The sequence below is a fragment of the Numenius arquata genome, chromosome 18, assembly GCF_964106895.1.
Source record: "Numenius arquata chromosome 18, bNumArq3.hap1.1, whole genome shotgun sequence".
NCBI lineage: Eukaryota > Metazoa > Chordata > Aves > Charadriiformes > Scolopacidae > Numenius > Numenius arquata.
The window spans coordinates 10,235,258-10,261,984 of NC_133593.1; the positions used below are offsets into that span (position 1 = coordinate 10,235,258).

Here is a 26,727-nt window from a genome sequence, read left to right on the forward strand (position 1 = left end):
AGCTTTTCGTGATAAAGCTATTTTAATGTTCTACACAGTCTTCTTTACGCATAACAATCATTACAGAAATGCAATCAAGTGATCTATGAATGTAACAGAAGAAAAAACAAGTGCAACACTTGAGCCAATTTAAAAGGAGTGTGACTCCAGTTGAGGGCAAACTATTAAAGAACTCTTAATCTGAAAGCTATTGACAAAATAGGTAATTTGCAAGGACTCGTTCAAAAATAACTTGCAACGAAGAGTAAATGTAGAAAAGCATTTTCAGAATTTTCTGTTAAAGGTTTATCACCATGAGCAAACTGGGTCTTTAATAAATGGGTAAAACAAGAGCCTGTAGTAGTGCCTCCTTTTCTTAAAGATGCGCTCATCTTCTGGGCACAGAGGAAACCCTGATTTAAAATCTTCTGTTTGCAGATATTTAATAACTGATAAGTACTAAGACAAACCTATCCATTCATTTTGAAAACATACGAACGTTCTATTTTTTTTTGGTAGAAAAGCAGAAACTACCAATAATCTGAAGTATTGCCCATTAACTGAGGAACACAATCACACAGTGAAAATAACGACCCTTAAGAGTTTGATCATTTCTTAGATATCTCAGCTTCTAAAGCAAAGGTATGAAGGAAAGTTTTTTCAATCCAACATATCCTTTATGTATAAAAATACCCTGTTTGGATTCCAACATAGTCCTACAAGAGCAGTATTTACACCACTGGTTACATGCACTCCTATTTAGAAAAAGTTATTCAGGAGATTACACACACTTTCGGGAGGAGGGAGGAGAAAAGGCGCTGCTATAAACAGCTTTGCAAGTTGTAAATACACCAACAGAAACACATTTCACTTCTCTACCCTACATGGGTTTTGTTTTAAACATATAAGAGAGGTAACATTAATATTGTCGTTTAACACAGTAATGATACATACAGAGACATTCACAGAGACTTGACAGTCTTCTTCCACACCCAGAGTGATTAAATTCTTAATTGAAAAAGGTGTGGCACAGAATTAGTCTTACTACTGTAAGAGGCTTTACTTCAACTCTTTAGCCTTTCAATCTCTGTGTAGAGGATTACCCTTGAAAAGCAAATATTTTCCTGTAGGTATAGATATAAATCCCTTGCATCGTCTGAATCAATGCATCAGACAAAATAACTCAAGACCTCCTTTTGTGAGAGGAGTGATGCAGCAATACCGTCCAGAGAGCAAAAGACAAGTCTGTTAACTTATTTTTCTAACTCAAAGTAGATTTAATGTGTATTTTGCTAATAAACAGTGAGTGGCTATAACAATGAAATTGCTTGGCGCTTGTCATTCATTCGATACGGCTACTGCTTGAAAGCATCTTTTAATCACTTTTTAAGACACAGATATTACTGTAGACACTTTTCAATAATAATTCTGACCAGGATTAGTATCAGAAAAGGCTAATCATAAAATTGCAATTCCAATGAGAACAAATGAACTCAAAATACCTCTTCCTTTATTTTATATCAAGAGTCTCTATTTTTCATTCCTTCTGAAAAGGCTAACTCATAGGCAAATGTGTGCTGACACACTGAAGAAAACCTTTAAGAGCCCTTCACAGTGTTATCCCATTAGCAACAAAGGAAAAGAGCTTTAAAAATGTAATCTACTGGGTTTTCTTAGATGGCATTACACTCTATATACAAGACTTTATGCATGAAAAATATGCTTACCCAGAAGATCCAATGCTTTTGCACACACCAAGAAGAGGCCGCTTCTCGGAAAAATTATCACATTTCTGAGCACCTAATAAGAGGGAAAGCAAAAGAGAAAAAAGCAAATCACTGGGTACTGTTTGTGTTACCTTTTAAAGTACAGGGGTGCACGTGGTGGGGGCCCAATATATTGGAAAGATACTGAATATATAACAACACAAAATTCACAGCCTGGACAAGATTAGAAATACAACAACCAGGCAGAGTCATGGAAGAACAGTTGTTGAAAAAGACAGCAATGAGTAACAAAACAAGTAGCAAAATCTGGCTGGGATTCTGGAGTTATTTTCTATTCATTTCAGTTGGGGTTAAGGACTCTGTAACAAGTAACACTTGCTCACTTTTCATTGTTTTATAAAAGTTGTCTGTAATAAGGCTGTCACCAACTCTGCGTGGGTTTCCCACATTGGTTTCCAATTTATTCTGCTGAGGTATAAGTGGAATATAAGAGCGTTAACCATAAGAGCGGACACTCTCTTTAGCAGGGACAAGCTGGGCTGCCAGCGTTTGCCCCAAGCACAGCCGTGCTTCAGCCCGTGCCCTGCGCCTAAGAAAATACAAGATTAAATTCAAAACAGTCTTCAGTAAGTTCCGCCAGCCCTGCCTGCCCGGGGGTCCGTGCATCCCGCCACCGCTGGCACCAGCGCCGGGCAATTAAATCCAGCCCAAACTGCAGTCACACCGTCACCCCAGAACCATCCAATTGTTAAATACACCGCGCTTCTTAAAATGGGATTTTAAAAGTTTTGAAAACTTTGCCTTATTGCTACGTAAACAGAAATAAAACTAAAATTGAGTCCAAAAAAAAGAAAAAAAGTCTCTCTTCTACTTATGAACAACATTTACTAAATTCCAGGATACGTTTCTACCCAACTTAAATAATAGAATAACAGCCACCAATAACAACACTACTAAATTTCCTCCATTTTCTTTCAACCTTTGCCTTTTTAATTATCTATCTATAGGTATCCATGTGTGTAGTGAATAATGGAATTTTTTTTTTCTTCTTTATATACCAAACCCTTTGATCTATAAAGAATATTAGTGATATAGTCTGTTCAACATTTAATTCACAAATACTGGTATACTGCACTAAATCCATTATTCAGAAAGGCACAACAATTAACAATATACATTTTGACAGAACAGTCTCTGTTAATTATTAATAACTCGGGTACATGCAATTAATTTGTAACAAAAACTGTTCAGTACTCTCATCTGTACAAGGATAAGTCTTCCCTCCTACACATTGGGTATTTATAAAGTCAAACGGGTCACATCAATAATTTCACCATCAACAATAGCTTTACAAGTAACCTAAACCAGCCAAATGTATTTTGCCTTTATTCCTATTATTTCAAGGGCTTTTATGAGTCATACCTGTACTGTATGTACTGACCTGTAAATTGATAAATGAAACATATAGTCTTCTTAAGAATCTGGCAACCAATTTGTTTTCTTCGATACAAGTAACAGATGAACTCCGTTTGTTTCTGTTCACTTGCCAGTCCCTCGGCATTACGGGTGAAACGCCGACTCTACCGGCAGTTCTGACATCGATTTAAGCGGAGCCAGGATTTTACATTAAGTGTTTAACTATACGTTTTTCTTTTCTTTTTTTTTTTTTTTTTTTTTTACTAGGATATATTAGAGACATGAAATCACACGTTTCTTTATGGTGTAGTTCTAAGTTTAACGACGAGGAAGGGGGAATAAGGGGAAGAAAGGGGGTGGGACACACAGGGAAACAACCGCACCGAATCAAAAGGAATACCAGGTTTTAATACCCACAACACAGATTTGCAAAATTTGTACAACAGGTACTTAAACTTCTGATTTCAGTCTGTAATGACCGAGGCTCTCATTTTTAAAAAAATCCATTTTCTACTTCAAATATATACTTTGCAAATGTAAATATTAATACTGTAGAAAAGGATCATTATTTTGAGAACTCGGCAGGGCATTAAATCAGGTTAATAGCAGTCCCATTCATGAGATTGCAAAAAGCGACATGTGTTGTTCTCTGCAATGCTTAATGGAGTCAGCAACCCTCTCTCGTTCTGCGGTGGGATTTAATCTTCCAAGTTATGGTGGATTAATTTTTATTTGTAAAATTGTGTTTATTTGCATGTGCGATGCACTGACGTTGTACACACCTGCTCCACGCACAGTGTTTAACAAAATGCAGCGGGATGATTGAAATGAAAAACAGCCAGCTAAATCCCTCAAATACAAAAAGTATTGAAATCCTGTTGCAAAGTCTTTTTCTTAAACTCCTTTTATTCTAAATCCTTTTAATTCTGTCATATAACACTACAGCATTTATAAAAAGCCGAAAATCCTGACAAATCACACAATTAAAGTAATGAAAACTGTCCTTCCTGCCAACAAGGCACCACCTTATCTACAGCTCCATTTAGCAAATTATACATTTTTTAAAAAAAAAAAAAAAAAATCTAGCTTCAGTTAGTATACTTAAAACTGAAAAAAAAAATCTGTGGCCAAATGCAATTTCATACAAATCAACATTTAGAACTTTATGAAGTCAAAAGGTTATCCACACATAAGCTCAAAGCAGCTTATGTGCTGTGCCTCTGATGAAACTGTGAATAGATGGCTCCTGGGCCTGCCGAGGCCTCTCAATAACGCCAATAATAGTAACAGCAGCACACCTTTGTGAAGAATAAAAATGAAACCTCACACAGGAATTCAAGAGCTACTCAAAACTACGAAAAGTACCCTCGTTTCCCTCGAGTAAGAAATCCACTGTATAAATATCAATTTCTGACCTATTTAGCAACAGCATATATTTTTCTGGTATGTCATTCCACTGCCAAGTTCCATCACGGCCGTTTATCAATGCAGTGCATCTCCTGTTCTAAAAACCCCTCTTATTTCTACCCATTACTTGAAAATCTGGTTGCATTTGTGGTCCTGCCCCAGGTCAGTGCAGCAGCCAAACGGTATCTGGAAATGCCTTCGGCCACGTGGCTGGGCATTCACTATGGATGGTTTTCACTCCCTATTTTGCTTCTTCCTTTCAGAGGGAAAAAAAAATAATAAAAAAACTTTCTTAAAATTTCTTCATCCCTACTATTTTGCATCTGTTTTCTTATTGAACACAAATGCAAAAAAGCCTACGTGCTACTTGAAACAGAAGTGAAGAGGTTCATGTCAGTCCTAAAAATAGGAATTAATTCCTCCCTCAGCTTCAGGGTAGGATCTATCGGGCAGCATCTATAAACACCCCGTTTCCTGCACAGATAAGCTCTGTCTGCATTACTCAATATCATGCCTGATCAATGGCACTGTGACTGCTGTCCTCATCCCAGACCTTCTGGGGCTCCGTCAGGATTTTATGTTCTACACCATAAGCATCATATTATTCTGTCTCCCTTAATTCCCAGCATCACCCAGACATTGCTACTTTCAAAGTCCCTCTCCAATACCTGCATCGTCATCATGCCTGGTTCTTCACCACCCCCCAAAAGTTATCACCCCAGAACCTCTTCAACTCCAGCTGATTTCCGTGTCTGCTGCCGCCTCACCCCATCCCACCCCCCCATTTCCGAGATGACAGCAACGGTGCAAGAACCAACGGTGGCTGGAGAACATTCTCTTGGCTGTTATGTCAAAGAGACAGACTTATGCATGGTTAAAGTTGTTTTTTCTTCTGCAGAGCACCACAGTTTTATTCTCTGATAATTACATAGCTTCTAGATGAAAAAAACAACAACCAAAAATGAAAAGATGACCGTGAAACATTTGCTAGAGATCAATGTCTCCAGAGTCACACATTAGTTGGAAGACAAACAGAAATATTTTATTTTGATCGAATCTTGTTCAAAAAATTTAAAAGACATTATCAGTCTAATATGGTGAAAGTTTAAGGACTAATTGTCTATAGCATTGACGTGATGTGGCCAGAACTGAAATGATGGGATACAGGTCAGTCCACACAGCTTCAAAGAAATCAGTATTTTAAGATGTTGTGTCCCAAAATTCTTCCCTATAGTATCTATAAAAGGCTTACTCGCAATGCTTGAGAACTCTGTTCTGTAATTTCTCTAATCCACTCCCATTAACCTTCATTATACCATAACAACCCACACAACAGTTACGAAACACCGAAACCTAAAAGCACACCTGCACGACCCGCTTACACCAGCCCGGCTCTGGCAACCAAGTGCTTGTTCAACTCCTGGGGCCGGTTCCTCTGCTCCAGACACCACACAATTATTCTGGTCTTCAGGGACCCAAAACCACTAAAGCCACCCAAGTGGTTGAATACACACAAACCTCACATCTGCCTTCCTTTAGAAAGCAACCTAAATATTATAGTTCTTTTAAGTATACCTGCACGTAAAGCTGAGTTAGCTTTTGAGGTTCAAGTTTTATTTTACCAAAATCAAAGCTCCAGTAAGCAGCAGAGTACAGACATAAATCTGCTGCAAAATTTCAACTTTTAACAGCTTTAGATTTTCAAATGAAAAACTATTGTGTCCTGATTAATTCTGGCTTTTCATGTTAATTCTAGTTTTCAACACTTCATCCGTAAGGTTCCCTTGGTCCATAGTTGTTTTAAACATAGTACCTCTGATTTCTTTCATTTATTTCCTTTCTTATTTGCTTTTTTCCTACCTTATCAGTCCATTTGACCAAGCAGTCAAATTACTTGGGAGATGCAGGACTATTATATCATCTTTTGTGCAAGCAGCATAATCTAGGAAATGGCAATAAATTAATTCTGATCACTGGAGGAATTTATTTTCATAATGCTGAGACATGGAAATAGATTTTACAGACAATGACTGATCTAAACTTAAACACACCAACCTGCCGTCACGTACCCTTTAACCAGGAATTACCACACACACAACGCTATTCCTGCAGCTTTTCCTCGTTTCTTGATTGCCTTTAACCTACACCAGCCTACCTTAATAAATGCCATAGCAAAGGCAGAAAGCAGGTATTTGGCTGGGGGTTTGTAAAATGACCTGGGATAAGTAATGAAAAATGGGAAACTGTAGCTCCAACTCACTTCAGAAAGCTGCAATATTCTCATTTTGTAGAAAAAAGAATAGCAAAGCTACCCGAAGTAAATGTGTTCTTTCCGTAACGCTGATTTCAGAAGTATATATGCAATGGGCCTCAAAATGAAGTCAAAACACAGCAAATTTTTCAAAATACTAGAAGAATTCTGAAACTGTTTTATTAGTGACTTCCTACATCAAAGAACATACAACTACTACAGAAAACAAGTAATTTTCTTAATGTTTCTATAAATATCACAGAGATGCTAATCAAAAGAGGAGAAGCTCAAGATAAATGTAGGAATATCCTGGACAGAATACTTAATAACATGCAGAACTCAAACTCACTACCATTTCAGCCGTACAAGTATGTATTCATGCAGTCAGGTCCCTCAGAGAAATGAGAAAGGCATCATCTAGAGGAAGTGGTGAAAAATTAGAAAACATGTTGAAGAAAGAATAAGAATAATTAGGTTATTGTGGCTAAATAGAGCCATTAGGTAGTGTGTGAGAGGAAGCCCAGTGCAGAGTAACCTGAGCAGCAGTGAGGACATCACAAATCTGAATCATATAAATTGGAGGAGGGAGCTAATACATCCCTGATTTTCGCTTGGTTCCCTCACTATCATTAACTACAATCACGTTTCCTCTTCACAGAGAACGGAGGCTAAATTTCAGTGGCAGAGTTCCAGCTTTGTTTTGTACCTACCACTTAATATTTTCCCCTTTCTAATAACCACAAAGTCACATCAATTTGGCTTCAAACACATCTCTGTGTACTTCTTTTATCTGAAGAGACAGAGAAATCCAGAGCCCAGCAAGCCAGGCACCTGTACACATATAAATAAGTACCAAACTCAATCAGAGCACAGAGATTTGAAAGTGAAGAAGAGCAAGGTGAGTGAGAAAGCCTGGCCAAATCAGATGGCTCAGCAGATAATGCAGCTTGTGGCACGCAACGTGCCAGGACTTAGTATTCTTATTTCTAAGAGGGACAGCGTCCAGAGAGACATCCTCATATTCTGAATATTAGCTATGCAACTTTATCTCCTCTCTTAAGCCCGAAATGCTGTCACAGTGTAAACCTTCAGTCTCCAAAAAGGCCCTTTGTATGGCTTTGATTATTTCCTACAGCATGCAATGTCTGCTGTCGAAGGCAACAGCAGATAGTCTCTGTCCACAGAGGAGAGTTAGAATCTCCATTTTTCAGTGTTATTTACAGAAATCTCTCAGTTCTTTATGGACATCTCATCCGGGCTGCAGACTGACCATGCCACGGACACGGAGACATCAAAGCGCTGCAGCGCTGGGCCAGGTCAGGTCTCCCTGGGTTTGTTGGCTCAGACCAAAGCCTGCCCGAACGCTGCAGTGGAGCTGCCAGGTCAACCCAGTTCCAGGAGCCATGTCACCGCTCCAGCGTGGCATGGAGCCTGAGCTAATAAACCCCGCCGGATCCCAGCTGGCAGCACACAGAGCCAGCTCCAGATACCGCCCCACGCTCCTGCTACTCGCACCACTTAAAACCCGCTAAATCAGATCGGAGGAGGCCGCCTTTGCAATAAGCCTGCGTGAAATAAAGCTGTATGAAATAACTCTTGAAACAATGCTGTATTATGCTATGAAGCACATGATGTAGCCGAGGATCTAACATCAAAGGACTGTAGTATTTTAACAAAATAGTTGACAAACTATTAAGTTCTGCTGCTGTAAAGTCACCAAGCTAAAACCATGAGCTTTCCTTTCACACCTGGGAATGAGCTTCTTATCACAAACTAAGATCTGTTTCTCGGAACGTGCCAAATCCATCTACCAAGAGAGTCCTATTTTCAATAATTCCCTTTTTACAGCTTTACAGTAAAATAGCGTTTGAGCCTACTGATGGTAATCAGCTTCTCCTTTACAATTTCCTTTTATTTGGTTCAGAATCATTAGAGCTCATGTGTTAGTTATCTAAGGCCTCTTATTACAGCTTTACTTTTATCTGATTCCAGATACTGGTCAATGATACATTCATGTACTTTTAATCAAAGATTTATTTAAACCAAGCCATGTAAAAGGAGACCAAAACATGTTTTTAAAAGGTTTGACTTAATTTAATATGAGCTAATTTGAATAGTTTTCTAATGTAAAAACTATCATTGTCAGATGCTAAATATATGCAATTTAGAGACAGAGAGTAAGCACCTGAAGGAGTTCGTAAGCAGCTGAACTTACTAGACTGAAAAATCAGAAAGCACTATTTCACTATCCGAAAAAAACAGAACTCATAGGTCCTTCAATTAATTTACTTCATTTTCATTTACATTTCTTTTTCTCTTTTTTCCTTTGAGAGAGGAAGGGGCATAGACATCCATTACTTAATGACACACGACAGCAAAAAACCAGCTCATCAGGAATTACGCAGCGTTCCCATAAACAGAATAAAATGCTTGTGAAGTATTTTGCTTTAAATGACTTTAACTTATAACAGAGCTACAGAACTGCACATACTCACGCTTTGCATATTCCTCTGCTCAGGGAATCACTCAGACAATATAAAATGCGTCCATTAAACCTTTAACTTTCTTCATTTTTTTTTTTAAACACTCAAAAGTATTATAATTTACTATTTTTGTAATTGAAATTTAAACAATTAGGGTTGAGACTGTATTTTTTTAGTTCAGTATTTATTTCATAATATACTAGTACAATTTGTAATCCAGCAGAATCCCAAAAAACCTTTTGGTACACTCTTTTCATCCCTGAAGTAAAACATGGCAATCAATTTAAACCAGAACTGGTAGTAGCAGCTGTACAGAATCCCTTGCCCAGCTGAAGTTACAGGGAGAGCGGATAAGCAAAACGTTGCTGGAACCAAAAGTGAGCCAGGACACCAACAGATCTTAGGCTTTTAAGAAGTCTACAATCAGATTCCATGTTTAGTTTGAACAGTGTCACTTTTTTTAAACGGATTTGCTTGTTTACACTTTGTTCCTTAAATTTCGCAACAAGCTCTTCCAGGGGGTTAACTCAGAATTTCTCAAACAATCCTGTTTAACAAAGTAAGCAGCTTGTCTCCGAACTTGATAAAACAGGATTTAAGCAGTAGAAGAGAGGAGGTGCCTATCGGCACTCGAGGGACCATGATAAAAGTTCAACTACTAAAAAGGTCAAGCTGTTTGAATAAAGTTTACATAAAATAAGCGGAACGGAAACAAATTAGAAGCTAAAACCACCCCAAAACCAAATTCCATTGTCTCGTTACTTTTCCTGGAGTAGGAACGCAGCCTTTTTTAAAAACCTCATAAAAAGCTGCAATTGCTAAACTTAATGTACTAGTAGACTATTTAGATCATTTCCCAGTTCAGAAAATACTTATTTTCTTCATAAATAACATTATTTAAATAATCAGAGAAGGACATTTTGTCTTTGTACAAACTGTGTTACTGAGATCAACTACTTCTTGCATTATCTCACAATGTTTCAGTTTCAGCTCCTAATGGGTAAGAGAAAAAAAAGACATACTGTCCTTCTTGTAAAGAGTTTAGGAGTGTAGGAGGGCATCACGTTATGAATAGACGCTACAATGTACTTTAACAGGAGCTTTTAATAAATGTTAATAATTTCTAGATCTACTTCCATCAGCCACTGCCTTGCTATACAAAAGTAATTTCAGTATTATTTTACAACAATAAAATATTGATAATAAATGTTTCCAAATAGAATCATTCGCATCCCTGGGCTGATCTTTGGGCACAGATAAACCTAGAAATCCTCTAAACTACAAAGGAAGCAGCATGAAAGCTAAAACGTGAAGATGAAACTGGAAAAAGCACTGGGTTACAGAGTAGGAGGAAAAAAGAAGGAAATAATACTTGTAGAAAGCTATTCTGAAGGTGACAGTTTAAAATTGATAGAAAAATCTACATATCCTGTTATAGCAATAATCTGTAAAAAAAGTTACGCTTAATTATGAATGATATAAATATATACTTACTGATTTGTGGAGCTGGTAAAATCCGTGCAGCTCGAACTGGACCATGGCGGACAGAAAAGAGTTCCTGAGCTTCACCACTGATCTGCAAAACATATGGATTATGACCACACAATGTAAAAAAAAGTATGTACTTATAAAAAAATAGATATTTAGTAGGTAAGACAGACATTGTACAAAAGGTAGGTAAGAAAGTAAGTTGGTAAGATGTTGCCTTTCCAACCAACCATACGCAATTTTGCTAAATAAGAGTATCTTATAAGTCTTGAATAACATAAATTATAGCAATAAAGATGGCCTGTGTATAAAAACGCGTGCCTTAGCGTGAATGAGATACTAGCACTATCTACTATTAATGGCTATACGTGTTTTATAAGAAACAAGACTTGTAAGTTGACTGTCTGACTAAATTAACAAAAATTCAAGGAATCTGAAACATGAGCATTTATTCTACACAGCACGTGTTTCAAAGAAAAATGCTAACTAACCAGTGATGGAGAGTGGCAAACACCAGTGCTAAAAAAGTAGAGAATCTGATATATTGGTACGTTCCATATTCTCCAGGTGTGAAAATTATGCTTAAAAATAGGGAGTCAAACTAATTAAGTTTGTCACTTATGGCAATCTTGAAAAGATTAAACCAGAAGCAGTTAAGAAGAATTTCCAGACTTCCTGTAACTGGTCAGTCAGAATGCATTTTCAGAACGGCTGGTAATGGATCCGATATGGAATGTCAAACTTCAGGAAAATGGCAAACATTCTGAAGCTCATTTCCAAATAACCAACAACTTAAAACAGATGTAATGAGACTAAGAATGTAGCCAAAGTGCTGGCATCAAGTTTTGCCAAACAAGTAGTTTACCATATCAGAAGTGAATACAGTTTGGAACAAAGTTCTTATGAATCAATAAACTGTAAAACCAAGTGAGCTTTTTGAAATGACATTTTATAGTTGTTCCCATTTCTTTCTGCACTTCAGATCACACGCTCAAAAAGTTAAAATACTACTACTGTTTAACCAACAAATCACAAGTATAGAACTGCAGACTCTCAGCTTACTTCCAGCCTGAACGCCGAGCCTCGGTATTTTCATTGCTTTAGATAAATTGGGCAGAATGAAACCTGCCCCGCTGAAGCACAAACCTTTCCTAAGAAAACATTATTTACTACATGGCCAGCCCGTCATTCTGTAAACAGTAAACACAGAATGGAGCAAACTACTGTATTCCATCTGGAATAACGCTGTAGTAACTACACAAATTTGGGGAAATACCATCCTTAGCCACTTCAGTTTTGCAGGCAGCCAGCAGTGCCACATCGGCATGAATCAACACGACTGTCCATGATACGATCAGAATTACTCCTGACGGACACAACGGTTTTAAAACTGTAATCAATAGGAGAATTAAATCCTTAGTCCACCCTGCTTTTATTTTATTAGGCAGATGTTCCAGACATAGCGGATTCTCCTCTTCCATCATCCGAACAACGTACAACCCTGTGGTGCTCCAGCTTTTGCAAAGCAAGTTCAGTTCTCCCTCTGGGAAAGCAAGAGGCCTCTGCTCCCAAGAGCTTCCTGACCAGATTCCATACGGAACAGAAGAATGATGATCAGAAATCAACTCAGTAAAGGTTTGCTGATTTTTTTTAACAGATCATGAGTTTGTAAGACATTGTGGGGGGGAAAAAAAAAAAAATATAAAGCACATAGATGACATCTGCATCCAGAAAAGACAGCTTAGAAAAAAAAGTAGCAGCTCAGCAGAAAATGAGAAAAATTAAAGAGACAGAGTTAATAAAGAGATGAAAAGAGATGAAGACAGCAGCACGTTTTCTATCCATCAGAACACACCAGCTCTATGAAACGGGAAAGGAGGAAATGAAGAAGAAATAAAATATAAGGTTTTGGAAATATTATTATTGGCAATTAAGGATTTTTTCCCCCAAATCATGAAAATGCTGTTTCCCATGTGTATGCACATCAATGGCTATGAATGAAAACAAGAGGGAAAAGAACCAGCATAACAGAAGTACGGAAGAAGTGATTCACATAAAATAATCCAACCCAATTCCGTCACCTCCTCCTACTTTTAACTATGCCAACACATCAGCTCTAACTCCAATCTACTTCAAATAAAGTTCTAGTCCCAAAAGTAAGATACACTGAGAAGGCCAAACCTTCTTAACTCAGTTTCTGCTCCTAAATATATTGAACTCCAGCGAGCGTGTTTATTCAGCCTGTGATGCCAAGACCTGGTGGAGCTCCAAGTTGAGATTTTCAAAGAAAAGCCGAGAATGTACAAATACAAATGAAGTTTATTTGTACTTCAGCACCTAACGTGAAAATCCCAGCCCAGCTCTTTCCATGCATATAATGCTTTTACTTTTTAATAATTAATATTCATTACTTGAAAGAGAACTATTTTATCTTTTTATACTAGAGGGGAAATTACAGGAAGAAAGGTTAAAAGGACGAACCAAGGCCACAGGATCAGATGGTGACAAAGATGAGATTATTAAAGGTAGGTAGCTCCTGTTTTGAGACTACTGTGATGTTTAATACCGTCCTTTCCTCTTAGTCCGTGTAGGATTTTTTTTTCCCCAGGAAAGGGGAAACTTTAAAACCAAGGAAAAAGGCTAGTAAATGTTCAGATAACTTCAGCCATCTGTACACCTCATGGACTTAGCAGGAGGTGAAAATGCTAACATACACCCCCCCACTGTAGATTTTGTAATGAAAATACAAGATACCACCCAACCACTGGCACCTTATTTGTAAAGAAAAAGCCAAATTCTGTAAAAAGCACACAAAAGTTTACAAAAAAGCTGGACGTGATGCTACAACATGGATCAAATCAAAACACCAATACTTAACCTACCATAGCTCCATAAAATAACAGTTTTCCTAAAGGATTGTTTTAAAGTTCTGTGTCCTTATCTGTTCTACAGAAAGAGGAAAACACAGAAGACATTGGACCTTGTTGTACGCCCTGAATTAGTAAGAGCCTGGCTGTTCCTCTGGTTTGTTTGGCATTGAAAAATGCATTAGGGCTTCAGAGTTCAAGATTTTCTTTGACTTATAATTAACTTCTTTAAATGCTACCACCAGTAGAAGCTCCTGCTATTTGCAGTCTTATAAACTTCTGAATTAACTGTGGTTTGCCCTTCATTTATCTATATAAAACATGAAACTTTATTGCTATTGCTGAGGCCACACGTATCAATTTTGACTGAAAGCACCATCTTTAGGGTAGAGAGATTATATTGCTCGATCTTCCTGCCAGGTCAGGCCTTATCTCACTCCTGAGACAGCCAAGACAGACGGCCAATCTTTGCTGTGAATGGGACACTTATTCCACCAGGAACTGAAGTGGGACAAGGAGCTACATTTAACGTAAGCCCAGCCCCATCGCTAAATGGCGAACAACTTTGTCACTGCCAGTTTGGGTGAGATGTGGGCTGGCACATCTATGGCAAAAGGCTCCACATCCCATTACCAGTCCCTTGAGCTACACAGTCTCATAAGCATAGACAAAATATAAATAGACTTCACGAACTGAAAACAGAGCTTTAAATTCTTCAAAAAGCACCTGTGAAGAAACTAGGCTGTGGCTGCCATTTTGGATTTGATCCAGCCAAGTAGCGAGTCCCTGTGGCAGCTTTCAAAGCTCTTAAAAGTTTTTCTTTCCCATTCCGAAAGCCAAGAATATTTCCAAACAGGTTTCAAGAATTGAATATTAAGCTATAAAAGCAGCTCCAGGTACTCATTCTGTGAAAGAGTGAATCCAAAATGACGGCTCCAGGCTGGTCTGATAGAACGTTTCGGTTTTCCCAGCACCTGGTATCAGACCACAAAGCCCAGACCTACATGGACGGCGGCAAGCGAAGAACACACCGATTCAAACCCCAGCCCCCAGTGAAGTCCTCATCACTCTCTTCCCATAATGACAGCCTGGAAGAGGAAGAAGAACTCCCTCTCCTCCACTTAGACGTCTTGAGCTACTGCTTAAAAGATGACAGACCAGAAATCTGGAGCACTGGTTAATTTTTGATGACAGAGCTTTATTGTTCGGAGCATACCAGTTTGCACCCATAAGAAAACAGAACAAAGGAAGTTTTGTTCACACTAAGGATAACTAATAGTTTCCAACCATAGAAAATGGTTTTCACATGGTGAAAAAAAAAAAAAAAAAAAAGTCAAACGTACACCAAACTAAAACAAAAATGAGTCCAAAACCCAACACTTAAACTACTATCCATCTATATAAAAGGAAACTACTTGTATATTAAAAAACTGCCACAAAGCACAGGGAAGATATCAGGAGGAGGTTTTTTAATATTCTGATACATGTTTTAAATATGATAAAGATATCACGATATAACATGACAATAAGCAACTGACAGCGCCACAAAATACTGTTTGATATAATCCTATTGGGCTAAAGACTACTACCAGTCATCTCACTATTGGGAGAGTAAGAAAAGACTGCAAGTAAAAGGACAAATTTTATCACTTTGGTTTAGAAATTCAAACAGTCCGCTTTTTCATTCAAAACAAATCTCTGTAATTACCTAGAGATTATAAGAATTTAGATTTGGAATTTTAGTTGGGGGTTGTTTTTTTTCCAACTGGTGGAGGGTCTGATAGGAATAAATAAAACCAAAACCTTCGAACAGTTCTGCAGTCACTTAATGAGTATAAAACCCCAAAATTTCTTACACGCTGCAGGCATCTGCAGTGTGAAAAACCAAAGCCTCAGAAAATGATTTGCATAGATGTTTTGTAAAGTCCTTAGACACTTCTGAGGGTTACTAGGTCAGATCACACACTCATCTTCTGAGTGGCTAGTACAAGCCTTAACAGCGGTGCCCTCTACCTGGTACCCTCCACCAGGAGGAGGTCTGACAGAGGAAGGATTACAGTTTACTACGTGATAAGTGACTAGTCCTTTTCCCAGCTCTAGAAGGAGAAAAATGACAAAGGAACTAAGGTGACCACATTGAAACCCCAGCAGAAAAAGCTTTTGATGAACATTTCAGAAAACAAAATGGAACTGGCATGTTGGACTTGCCGTATACATCCATCTATACATCCACACGCACCCCATCTGCTGTACAACTGCAGTCTTAACAACCTAAAAAAATCATAGTGTTATTGACAGCAGCATTTAAAGAAATGTAAGGTCTGGCCGTGGAGAAATGGCAGTGCATGAGGCCATCCTTGTCCAATGAGTCCTCTGCATTCCAGAGGTCTCCACACGGAAGTCACCCACCATACGGGCTGACACATCCCAGCCGTGTTTGTATCACAGCCTTTAAGTATTTTTCACTAAATATATAGCGGTGCTTGTTATTAAAAGGCCTCTTTGGTAGTTCCTACTTTACTCAACTCAAGCTCAATCGTTCTTTTTTAATTGTAATATGAGCCATTAAATTAAGATGATTTTTCTTATTCTGAAGCTTCCAGCGTACAATGAAAAAAAAAAAAAAATATCTGCCACAAAACCAGCCAACATGCATTTCCCTGAACAGGAACATCCAGAACAGATACTTGGAAACCGCATGAGGCAGAAACCAATTCCAACTGTATTTGAAACATGAAACTGGGAGCAAGGGAAAAACAAATTCCAAATAAAACACAAAACTCCACTGCACAATTATCAAATAGGAACTCCTAGTCATACTTTTGTACATTCCCAGATTTCTCCCCACTTAGCGAGGCGTATTTTAAGAACACTTTTAACCTTCCCACCCTCAATTCCAAACAAAGATCAAAGCAAAGTCATTTGGATGGACACCTTCCGCTTCTTATGCAATACAGATTTAGACCCCGCACTTCAAAACCCCGGCGTCCCCCCAGCACCCGGCCGCCCCAACAGCATCTCAGCCCTTTGAAGCAGCCCTAATGGTATCTTCCATTTGCAAGTAACACTTCTCTAGTCAAAGATCTTACTCCAAGGAGATGTTAATGGGAAACCACTCAGACTGCAGAGAGACACACACTCCTGGAGGCCGACTGGGAAGGTGTTTAGAAGTCAATGTAACACCATTACGGAGAGTGTCAGCTTAGAAGCTGTCATAAACACTTCATAATCACTCAGACACAAACCCCGCTGCCTGCAACACATTACTTTATTAAGTGCTGAATAGAGGTTCGATTGTATGAATAAAAAGCACAATGCCACAGATAATAGCCTTACTGAGGAGATTTTCACATAAACGTCAAATTGGTGCTTTTGCAGATTGAAAGGTTTTTAAACTAGAGAGATCCCTTTTTTTTCTTAACTGGAATAATGTTGCTTAATTACAAGCTAAATACTCAGCAAGATCAAGGAAGGTTTGTGTAATGCCAAAGGACACAAAAGAGTGGTGCCAAATAAACTCTAAATATTTAAGTCAGTCACATAACTGTCAGATTTTATTTTCCTCAGCCTAAATAGGCAAAAAAAATGACATCGAGGAAAAACAATGTGGAAAAAGAACAGGTTATGTTACCTTCAAATTCATTGGATATACAAATCCTGCTCTGAAAAGATATTGAAAATTGATGTTAAAGACTATCAATCTGAGAAACTCTCCAAAACCTTCTTACTAACAAAGGAACCGTTCCAACACTGACATTATACTGAGACATGCAAATTGCACAGCTTGAAGCTGTACCTCTCTGGGTACGGTCTCAGAATTGCACAGAATATACACATGAAGGGCTGACAAAGCAATGCAATATTTCTACAGTTAACGTTCTGAAGATGGACGGTAAAATATTTCCACATTTGGCATTTTTTCCACTTCACTTGGACTTCCCCCTCCCCCCTTTAAAAATAGCTCTGCAAAAAAGGAACACTAAGAGAAACTGTTCTGCAATTTCATTTTTCTTATTTTGTCCAAAATATTAAACTATCAAAATCTAGGAAATATGCGTGAGTGATATATAGGAGTGAAATATGCTGGGGAAAAAAAGGCAACCTGGCTGTATTGTCCTACTAAAAAAATAAGGTAACATCAGGTATTCTGTGGCCTGACTTGTGGCTAATTCAGACACAAGACAGGAATGAAAAAAGAAAGAAAGAAGAAAGAAAAAAAGAGACACAAACCCACCCACAAACCCAAAGAAACCCCCTCTTTTCCACTAGGAGACACGGATAAGGGATAAGCTACCTTGCCCTACCTGCCTGACGGCACTAGTGAGCACACTTACTCCACATAAACCCCAATAAACAAAGTAGTTTAACTCGTCATTCGTTAGTAATCTCCATCAAATTATCTCATGTTTACTGTAGAGTACCATGGGGTTAGAGTTTAAATGCAGCCAGTTAATGCAGAACAGGTTACACCAAGCTAATCTGTTCATGTACCCTTTAAGAACTGAGACTCTCCTCTTTCATTCTTGCTTTCCTTATAGGTGTAAAGTTCCCATCCCACCTGGAATTTCTCGAGGGCATTGATACAGATAGCTCTGCCCGAGACACTCTCTCATTCAGACACAGAAAGTCACTTAGGAGGGATGCACAGAACTCTCTCCTCACCACAGAGCAAGGGCATGTTACACACACACATACAGAGGGGAAAAAACCCCAACAATCTCTGCTAAACACAAAGCTCTTCTTATCACAGAGTGGCCAGGAGAAGTCCCAAAACAACCTACTTCCATATATTTTTCAGAAAACACATGTTCATTTCCTAAGAACATTTCAGCAGGATCAAATAAGCTGTTTTATAAAAATTCTTCGGCTTAAGTCTATGTGACTACTCACAGTATCTCAACTAATTGATCAACTTGTGCTCCAACTCCTGGCACTGCTGCAGTTGTGTCTCCTCTCGTAGCTCAGTGTCTTACTGACACCTAATGTTTGTTTTCTGTAATACACTCCGCAGAACAAAGCAAAGCCTTTCTGAACCATTTTAATAAGCTCATTCGTACATGAATATAAAACTGATTAGTCTTCAAAATAGTGTGCAAAACTAATTATATGCTATAAACCCATTCTTAGTATTCAAAGTCATTCCAGTGTAAGGTCCGTTTTAAAAAAAAAAAACCCAAATCCAAAACACACCCACAGTCCAAAGATCTGGTTTGCTCCATTAAAAATAAAGCCATGAAAATTAGAATTGGACATAGTTTCTCAGGACATACAAGCAGATAAAATTTCCTATATTTTGGTTAAAATGTTCCTAAATTTTGGTAAAAGTTCCTAAATTTTAGTAAAAAGTTCCTAAATACTGAAAGTTAGTAAAGTATACTAGGTCTTTCTCTGTTTCTGCTAAACCTTCCTTCAAATGCAAAAGCTCAGCATCTTTTCCTCTTCCTCATCTCCAGACTACAATACGCAATCAAGACAGGGAAAGCCAGCTCTCCCGCACTCCAGTGAAACTCAATTTAACCTAACTTTTGGTGTACAAATTAGCATTATTTTCTATAATGCTAAGCTACTGGTATATAAATACATGTCCTACATGGCTAACCAAACAGTTATAATAAAAAATATACACGCTTCTAAAAAAAACCCCAATATATTTTACAAAGAGAAAGAACTCCCAACTTCTCGACATTATTTTGAAGGACAAGGTGTTATGAGCAATTTTTTTTTCTTAAGTTAAGAATTTTATGACCTACTGTATTAAACTTTATTCTGTAGTTTCAAGAAATTTGGGAAAATTCCCCAAATTAAGACCATGTGCTCATAAACCACTCTGAAACACAAACTGCAGGGTGTGTGTATGACAGGATGAAATGAAACCCATATGCACACATAGACTTTAATAAAATTAAAATTGCAAATCATGTACATGACAAACATGTGATGTAAAATACAATTAATACTGTCATAGCGGCATTCCTGGGACAAACAAATTCTTTTTGTATTTTTCCACCCTTATTCCTTTCTGTAGATTAAAAAGATTTCTGTCCTTTCTGGGATACAAACTATTCCATAATGTCATGCGTCACTCCCAATTCAACTCCGAAAATTTACTTAACAGAAATCATTTGTAAAAAGCCCTCAAATCTGAAGGTATATGAATTCAAGTGTTTGATCTACACTCGGTATTAATCTTAAGATAAGCGTATTACATACAAACCATATGACATTGATGGTAAACGTTGGCTCTTTCCATTTCAATAGGAAAAATTAAAGTAAAATAATAAAGTAATAACACAACATTACGAACTAAAAAGCCTCTGGCGACCTCAGTACTTACAGGTATGCTCCAGACTTGCATTCCATCGCTGTACCCGATCATGAGCAGTAACGGGGGTTCATTCCCGGTGCTATGAATTTCATGAAACTCCATATTCCGTGATGTATCTAAATTGGGTTTAAATAGCAAAGCCATTATTAACAGGTTAGGATCAACTACGGCTGGTGTCAGTTATATTAGATGGTGTTTTCTCAATGAATGTTTCCAAAAGCAAGCAAAGTGGTTTAAATTTTTATGCTGGAACAATATTGAAATATTATTTTAGGCAAACATAAAAGATTTGTTAAAAGTTTCACAGAGAGGTCAGAAAGCATTCAAACTTAAAATAATGGAGAAAAAATTCCTGGATTACAATGTGGGCTGTCAATAAATACCACCAAAACTTCTATAATTCTTTCTCCATGATGGCAAACTTTTCAAATAGAGAAAAATTTGCAAAGGATCAATAAAATAAACATTAACAAATACAAAAATTACAAATGCACGGATTCGTCAAAACTATTTCTAGATACTATGTAATTACTTTTTACATCAACCTTACCAAAAGAAAAAAAAAACCCAGGAAGAAAAGTGCTACAGGACATAATAATTAAAAATATTAAGCTTTTCTTGACAGAATGAACAAAAGCTCACTGCAAGCATGGAAGCATCCAAGAAAGAGAGGAACTATCTAGGATGGTAAAAGAGGATGTGTGCAGGCCCCATCACATTAAGCTGCATAAAACTAAATTTAAACAGAATATGAAGGATTCTGAAGAATATTCTAAAGAGGTTTTGTTATACTGTAGAAAAGAACCTAAAGAGGGAATGCCTGAGATTTTTTTAAAAATAAATATTTAAGGAAAACAAACCCACAAGCGAACAAGCCTTAACTAGCCTAAAGCTGGACATAATGCCATGTCCAGGTTGGTAGGTCTTTTCTAGTTCTAATAACCATGAATTTATGAACTGCCAGCCTCTGAGCCATTTCAACAGCTGGAAAACATATACTCTTCCCTATTAACCTCTTGGAAAGGCTGAAAATTCCCCATCACAGCTCTGGCTATGGTTGCTATTACTTCATCTGAGACCAGAATGAGCATTCTAGAGGTCCAGACAGGAAAATAGAAGGGCAGACCAGAAACAGCAATTTGCTGAAAGACTTCAATCCAGTGTTCTCCAGAAAGCAGGTCCGTCAGTTCCCCAGCTACAACAAGCACACATGTACCACACACCACAAGTGACTCCAAGATGTCCACTTAATTCAGGAAGTAACTACCTAACGGCATCTCTCATTCAGTCCCCAACCTTCCTAATTCAAAAAAAAGGTAACCAGGATAGACAAACAGCTCAGATCTTAAGTGGGGATCTACCTGATAGTCTTAGACAAAGCTTGTAACAATCACTATTTTCTCTTAAAAAGGCTGGAAATCTGTTTTCTGCACTAAGTCGTTGCTGATGATTTATTAAGATACACTGGAAGTGATAAACAAATTACATTTTAAGAATATTTTGTGGCTTTGCTGTATTGTGTCCCTGAAAGACACCATGGAATCTCCTGCTCTTCCTTTCTAGGTTACCCTGAATTCTATCACTCCACTGAAAATATATCTAGAACTTGGACTGGATTCAGAGTTAGACAATCTGGCTTTGAAATCAAACTGCAGATGAAATAAATTCAGTTGTATGCTTCATTTTCAACTACCTTAAGGAAAAGAAATGGAATTTATTTTTTGCTCCTCTTCCTAAGCAAGAGTTAGTTTGCCTTGAGCTGAAGACACAAAGCCTACTTTGCTATTTGGCAGATACTGAAGAAAAATGCAGTTACTCACTTCGAATTTAGCCTATCTAGAACAGGGAAATAAAATACTTAATTTTGAGTCAACAATGCTTAGTGATAAAGCTGACTGAAATTATTGTACATGGACCCCAAAAATCAGAAAAATAAGTGAGAGAAAATTAAGCCGTACCATTTAAATCTGCGTTTTCAAATCTGACCCAAATGATCTTCTCCTTTTCTTCTGCCGGTGGGGTACCGCTGTAGGCCTGGATGAAAAGGAAAAGGGTTGAAATAAGAAAGTTTAATACCATTTTTTCTCCCTCTATAGGCGATAGGTTGAATGCAAGTTAAAAATGAAAACCAGAGATACATGTATCTTATAGTCCCCAGTATTCATGTGAGGTTTTGTTTCAAAAATTAATGGTTCCACGATCAACATATACCACACTAAATATAACTCAACAAGTGCAACATCACTTACTAATGTAGAAATGACAAGACATCACAGTAAGTCTTCTGGAGCAGGTCAGAAATGCCCCGTGACTTACAGCTAAAGTCAAGCTAAAATACAGCGATGTCTCCGATTGTCAGCTTTTGCAGCTGTGCGCTACGCCTGAAAGCAATGCTGGAGGTTCTCACGTGAGGCATTTTTACTTTTAAAACTCTCTTTAATTCACTTAAAAGCTTTGTAAGCAGGACTGAGGAAAGAAAGAGACCTTTACTACATAGTTTACTTTACTGACATGTTTGAGCTATATTTGTGACATCTTTAATATAGCCATTTAAAAGAGAATAAACTGTAACTCTGGTAGAACAGATCCCTGTTTCAGTTCTGTGTTCTACAGACTTCCACTAAAAGATGAGATACAAAAAGAAACTGCGAAGGAGACTTGTAGTGCTTCCAAACTGCAAGTTTTACAGTTCTCGGGAGAAACCGTGGTAGTAGGAACGTGAGCTGCAGTAGAAATACCATCACTTCCAAATGAATTATAACAAAATACTCTGCAGTATTTTGAATTAAATATGAAAAGAGCTTGTATAATCACTTTATACTTGCCAGAAACATGAACTAAAAATACAGATTTAAAAAATAAGTGTGGGTATTGCTTTTCAAAACAAATCACATTCCATGCTCCCAAGGCAAACTGATTTGTAAAATAAAACACAGATTGTATCCTTTAACTGCAGAGGGGAAAAAATGGAGGCGTGTGTGGAATGTAGCAATCCTTTAAATGAAAGTTTGAGTATTTTTAATTTTGACCATGAGTACAAAATGCATTTCACAAATCGGTATCAGTGAGAGGAATACTTCAATTTCTATGTAGCTAAAATTTTCATTTCAATTATTCCTTATCAGAGGAAATCTGTAGGCCCAGTCTTCAGCTGGTACGCAGTCTATGCTTTCAAAAACCTGCTCTCAAGATTCATATGCAAAAAAAAACCAAAAAAAAAAATGTTTTGGCTTTTGTTTTTCAATATTTTGGTCACCTGACACACACTTAAACTGCTTTGTACACCAAAAAAAATAGTTTTAAAGACCTCCACATACCTGTGGCACAACATCTTGAAGAAAGGTAACAACGCTTTCCATATACGACTGTTCCCTTGAAAACAGAAGGAGAATTTTTAACTACCACAGAAGTTCAGAAAGAGTTGTGAATATATTAAATAAGACATATCAGCAGAGAAAACACGTAGTCTTTAGCCCAAAGGAGAATACTTCGTATGCAATGCAGTTACTTAATATACCACCAAACATTCTGATAACGTAAATACGGCCTAAAGTCTGTAAAAAGCTAAGTGATACCTGTTTATAAAATAATTGCTTGGGGGAAAAGTACAAAAAGTAACAGTCAAGAAATAAACCACATTCTCCACATCAGAGCTGCTGACAAGTAGAACAGGCGTTTGGAAGTGACTTCTCAGTATTTTTCTACTTGATTTGGCTATTGCATCACGAGGATGAGGACCTAAGCTAAGGGCTGCAGCTCTCCTCACGGGGCAAGCAAACGCTAAGAGCTCACATGCACAACGTATAAAGATGAAGTAAGTGGCGGTGCTCGGTGGGAGGAGATTGGAAAAAAATAAACCCTATCTAAGGATAGTAAGGGGGTATTTTCAGAGAAGATTTTATAGCTTGGGAAGCTTATTCCTTCTTGGAAGTTCATTAGCAGCAATGATTTAGAAAAGTATATAGTGGAAGACGCACTTATTCTGGCAGATTTAAACTAATGCTTTTATTAGCTGATCCCTGCGTGAGCGGCAAGTCTCTTGTGTAACTGCTGAGCAACCGACTCTGTGGGGTGACCATCTCAGACAGACGGTGGTGAAACTACGCAGAGAGTTTGGGCTTTCTGTAATGAGTAATACTGCAACATGCTGGCAACAAGAACTACCTTCATAAAGTCTGAAATAACCTTTTAGGTAACAGCTTTGGTAGCCCCCAAATCAATTTTTATATTGGTAGTCATTTTTCCTATGCTAACTCAAGATTTCTAACAGCAACAAAGAAAAACTGTAATCCTGGAAATCTAGACTTATAATGTCCAAAAGTACACGGGCTTTCTTCATGCTTTCTGAAATTGTGCTTCATAAGATTCTTTTATTAGAAATTGGAGTGCTTAGTATTTAAGTACTCTGCCCTGTACACAGAAGATACTCTGAGTCAACTGCTACAACACCTGGATCAGGTTAAAGGGTTGACTCCTCTCTGAAAACAGAGATAAATCTAAACCATAAAGTTTTAGCTTTTAGAAAGCTTATTCCATCTCATGACAAAACTAGATTTTGTTCAGCAAGCCCAGGATTACTGCATCGAAGTTTGTCTTATTGCTTTAAGGTGAGGGCTCACAAATGAGCTGTGGTTTCTAGTGCTGATTCTTCTTTGATTTATGTAGGTCACCAAAACTGCCCTTGTATACCTTCACAGCCCTTTATTACCCAGCAATAATACTTGTCTACAGGTATTAAACACAGTGTTTGAAGTTCTCACGTGAATGCCTACCAGCAAGAGTCATACTGTCTTTATTTTCCAGCTCATGAAATGAGTACATTTTCCTCCCCGCCAAGTACATCTTGAAACAAAGCTGATGTTTGGGAAATACTTTATTTGGTGTATGTACTCTAAATCTCTCCTAAAGTTGAAAAACTTTTGAGAAGATATCTTTAAAGTGCTTAAAAACAACCAAAACAACCGAACTTACCAAAAAACCCCCCAAGACCTTCCAGTGGTAAGAATCTAGGAGTGTAACACAAGCAGCAGAACGCTGCCACAGGCTGCTCAACATACACAAACTCTCATCAAAAAGACTGAAATTTTTGAGGTGAATAGATATACCTTAAGAACATGCCACTACATTTAATGAAACAAAAGAACAGGTAATCTTATTCTTACAGTGGTTTTCTGTTATCAAGTTTTTAACCATACTTTGAAGAAAGGGTCATTAAAAATAGAAATGCATTTGTTGAGAAATTCTGCAAGGTAAAAAAAAAATGCCTATTTTATCAGATGGCTGTAAGACAAACCTCTAACACAACTTTTTGTGTTACAACAATAGGTTTCTTGTGCTCCCTGGTAAAAATAAAGCGAATCTTGATGTTGAAACACACAGCAACCTCTGGCGGCAAACTAACAGCTGCTGAAAAGGATAGTACAAGTGAACACTTCAATTCAGTGCCATTTTGCAGGAACAATTCAGCAATGTAACATCCTCAGGAAAAAAGAAAAGTGCTACAGAAATCCTTTAACAAAGACGAGACCATAAATCTTCTAGACTGTCTTGTTAAGCTCTTTTGCCACGAAGGTATTTTCACGTGAACACAACGAAAATAAGGATGCCCAAGCAAAAAAATGGCCTCTTGCACGCTCTGACTGGAGAGAGGTAGCTTCTTCCTTTGTTCTTGGTTTTGTTCTCTTAAGCAAAAGAAATTAGAATCTACAATTCTACTTATTGAAGGAATTTAATGACAGGCTTGTATCTGTTAATATATCCTAATTAATATATGTCTATTAAAAAGACAGCAAGAAAGGAACATGCTACACATTTTCCCTCTAGGCTAAGGAAGAAGTTTGCAATCATCGATGTACAGCTGGTGTAGTGTTTGCACAGCAAACACAACTGTGTAAACAAACAACAAAACATCACTTTAAAAAAAAACAAAACACAAACATTAAGCCTTTAAAACATACACATTCAAGGTTTTGTATATTAAGCTAAAACTGTCCCATTTAGGGAGACAGTTTGACCTGCACAGTCCTAGGAGACAGGAAAGCAACATCTGTTTACTTTATTTTATTGGAAAATACTCAATACAACAAAACCGTACTGTCAACATCAGCCCTCACAGCTGGCTCCGAAAGACAGCTCAGGCTAGGTTCCTCTTCTACAAGAAAATTAAAAGAACATTTCAAATAAGGGCTACTCTTCTAGAAGGTGCTTACGTGACAGCTTGTGGGCGAACCACCACTCCTCCAGTACATCGACTAGGGCGGCGCGGAGATTCTGTCGCCATCGTTTCTGTGCAGCTACCTGCAAGAAACACATTTCTCTTCAATAATCATTTGTATCAGGATTATTTATTGCACTAGTGTCTGATGTATTCTTCAGGATGATACAACTTCCTTGAAGAAGGAAACTTTAACTCATACAAACCTGTGAGGCGCCACGACTCTATGGCAGGACTCTTAAAAAAACATAAACAAACAAACTTCTGTTTTCAGTACCCCAATCACTACAGCTCCTGCAATGTATGTGAAAGCAAAAAAGAACAACAAACCTAGAGAATCACAGAACGAGATGGGGTTGGAAGGGACCGCTGGAGATCATCTAGTCCAACCCCTACATGATAAAGTGGAGTATTTTCTTCAAACTGTGCATTAAAGACCAAGGTACAGGTACACAGTTATCAACAGCATAATTTAAGACTATTATTTACTAACGAGCTGTTGTCTTTGAAAATAATTATATAGAAATCACGTACAATCACAATTGCAGCACATTGTACTCTTGAAAAATC

The 26,727-nt window shown here is 37.7% G+C and overlaps 1 protein-coding gene across 4 annotated transcripts in view; it reads right to left on the reverse strand.

The window, feature by feature from the left end:
- The window catches only part of BCAS3 (BCAS3 microtubule associated cell migration factor), a 361,152-nt gene extending 334,918 nt beyond the window's left edge, over positions 1 to 26,234 (reverse strand). For 3 of the 4 annotated variants that reach the window (XM_074160469.1, XM_074160470.1, XM_074160471.1), the window contains exons 1-6: positions 26,153 to 26,223; positions 23,261 to 23,315; positions 21,902 to 21,977; positions 19,953 to 20,059; positions 10,758 to 10,839; positions 1,707 to 1,779 (exon numbers count right to left, since the gene is read on the reverse strand). In XM_074160469.1, the coding sequence (XP_074016570.1) occupies positions 1,707 to 1,779; positions 10,758 to 10,839; positions 19,953 to 20,059; positions 21,902 to 21,977; positions 23,261 to 23,315; positions 26,153 to 26,223 (464 nt within the window). Of the gene's footprint in view, positions 1 to 1,706; positions 1,780 to 10,757; positions 10,840 to 19,952; positions 20,060 to 21,901; positions 21,978 to 23,260; positions 23,316 to 26,152 lie in introns of all 4 variants that reach the window. The other variant, XM_074160472.1, reaches the window with a different exon arrangement.
- Positions 26,235 to 26,727: the final 493 nt, after the last annotated feature.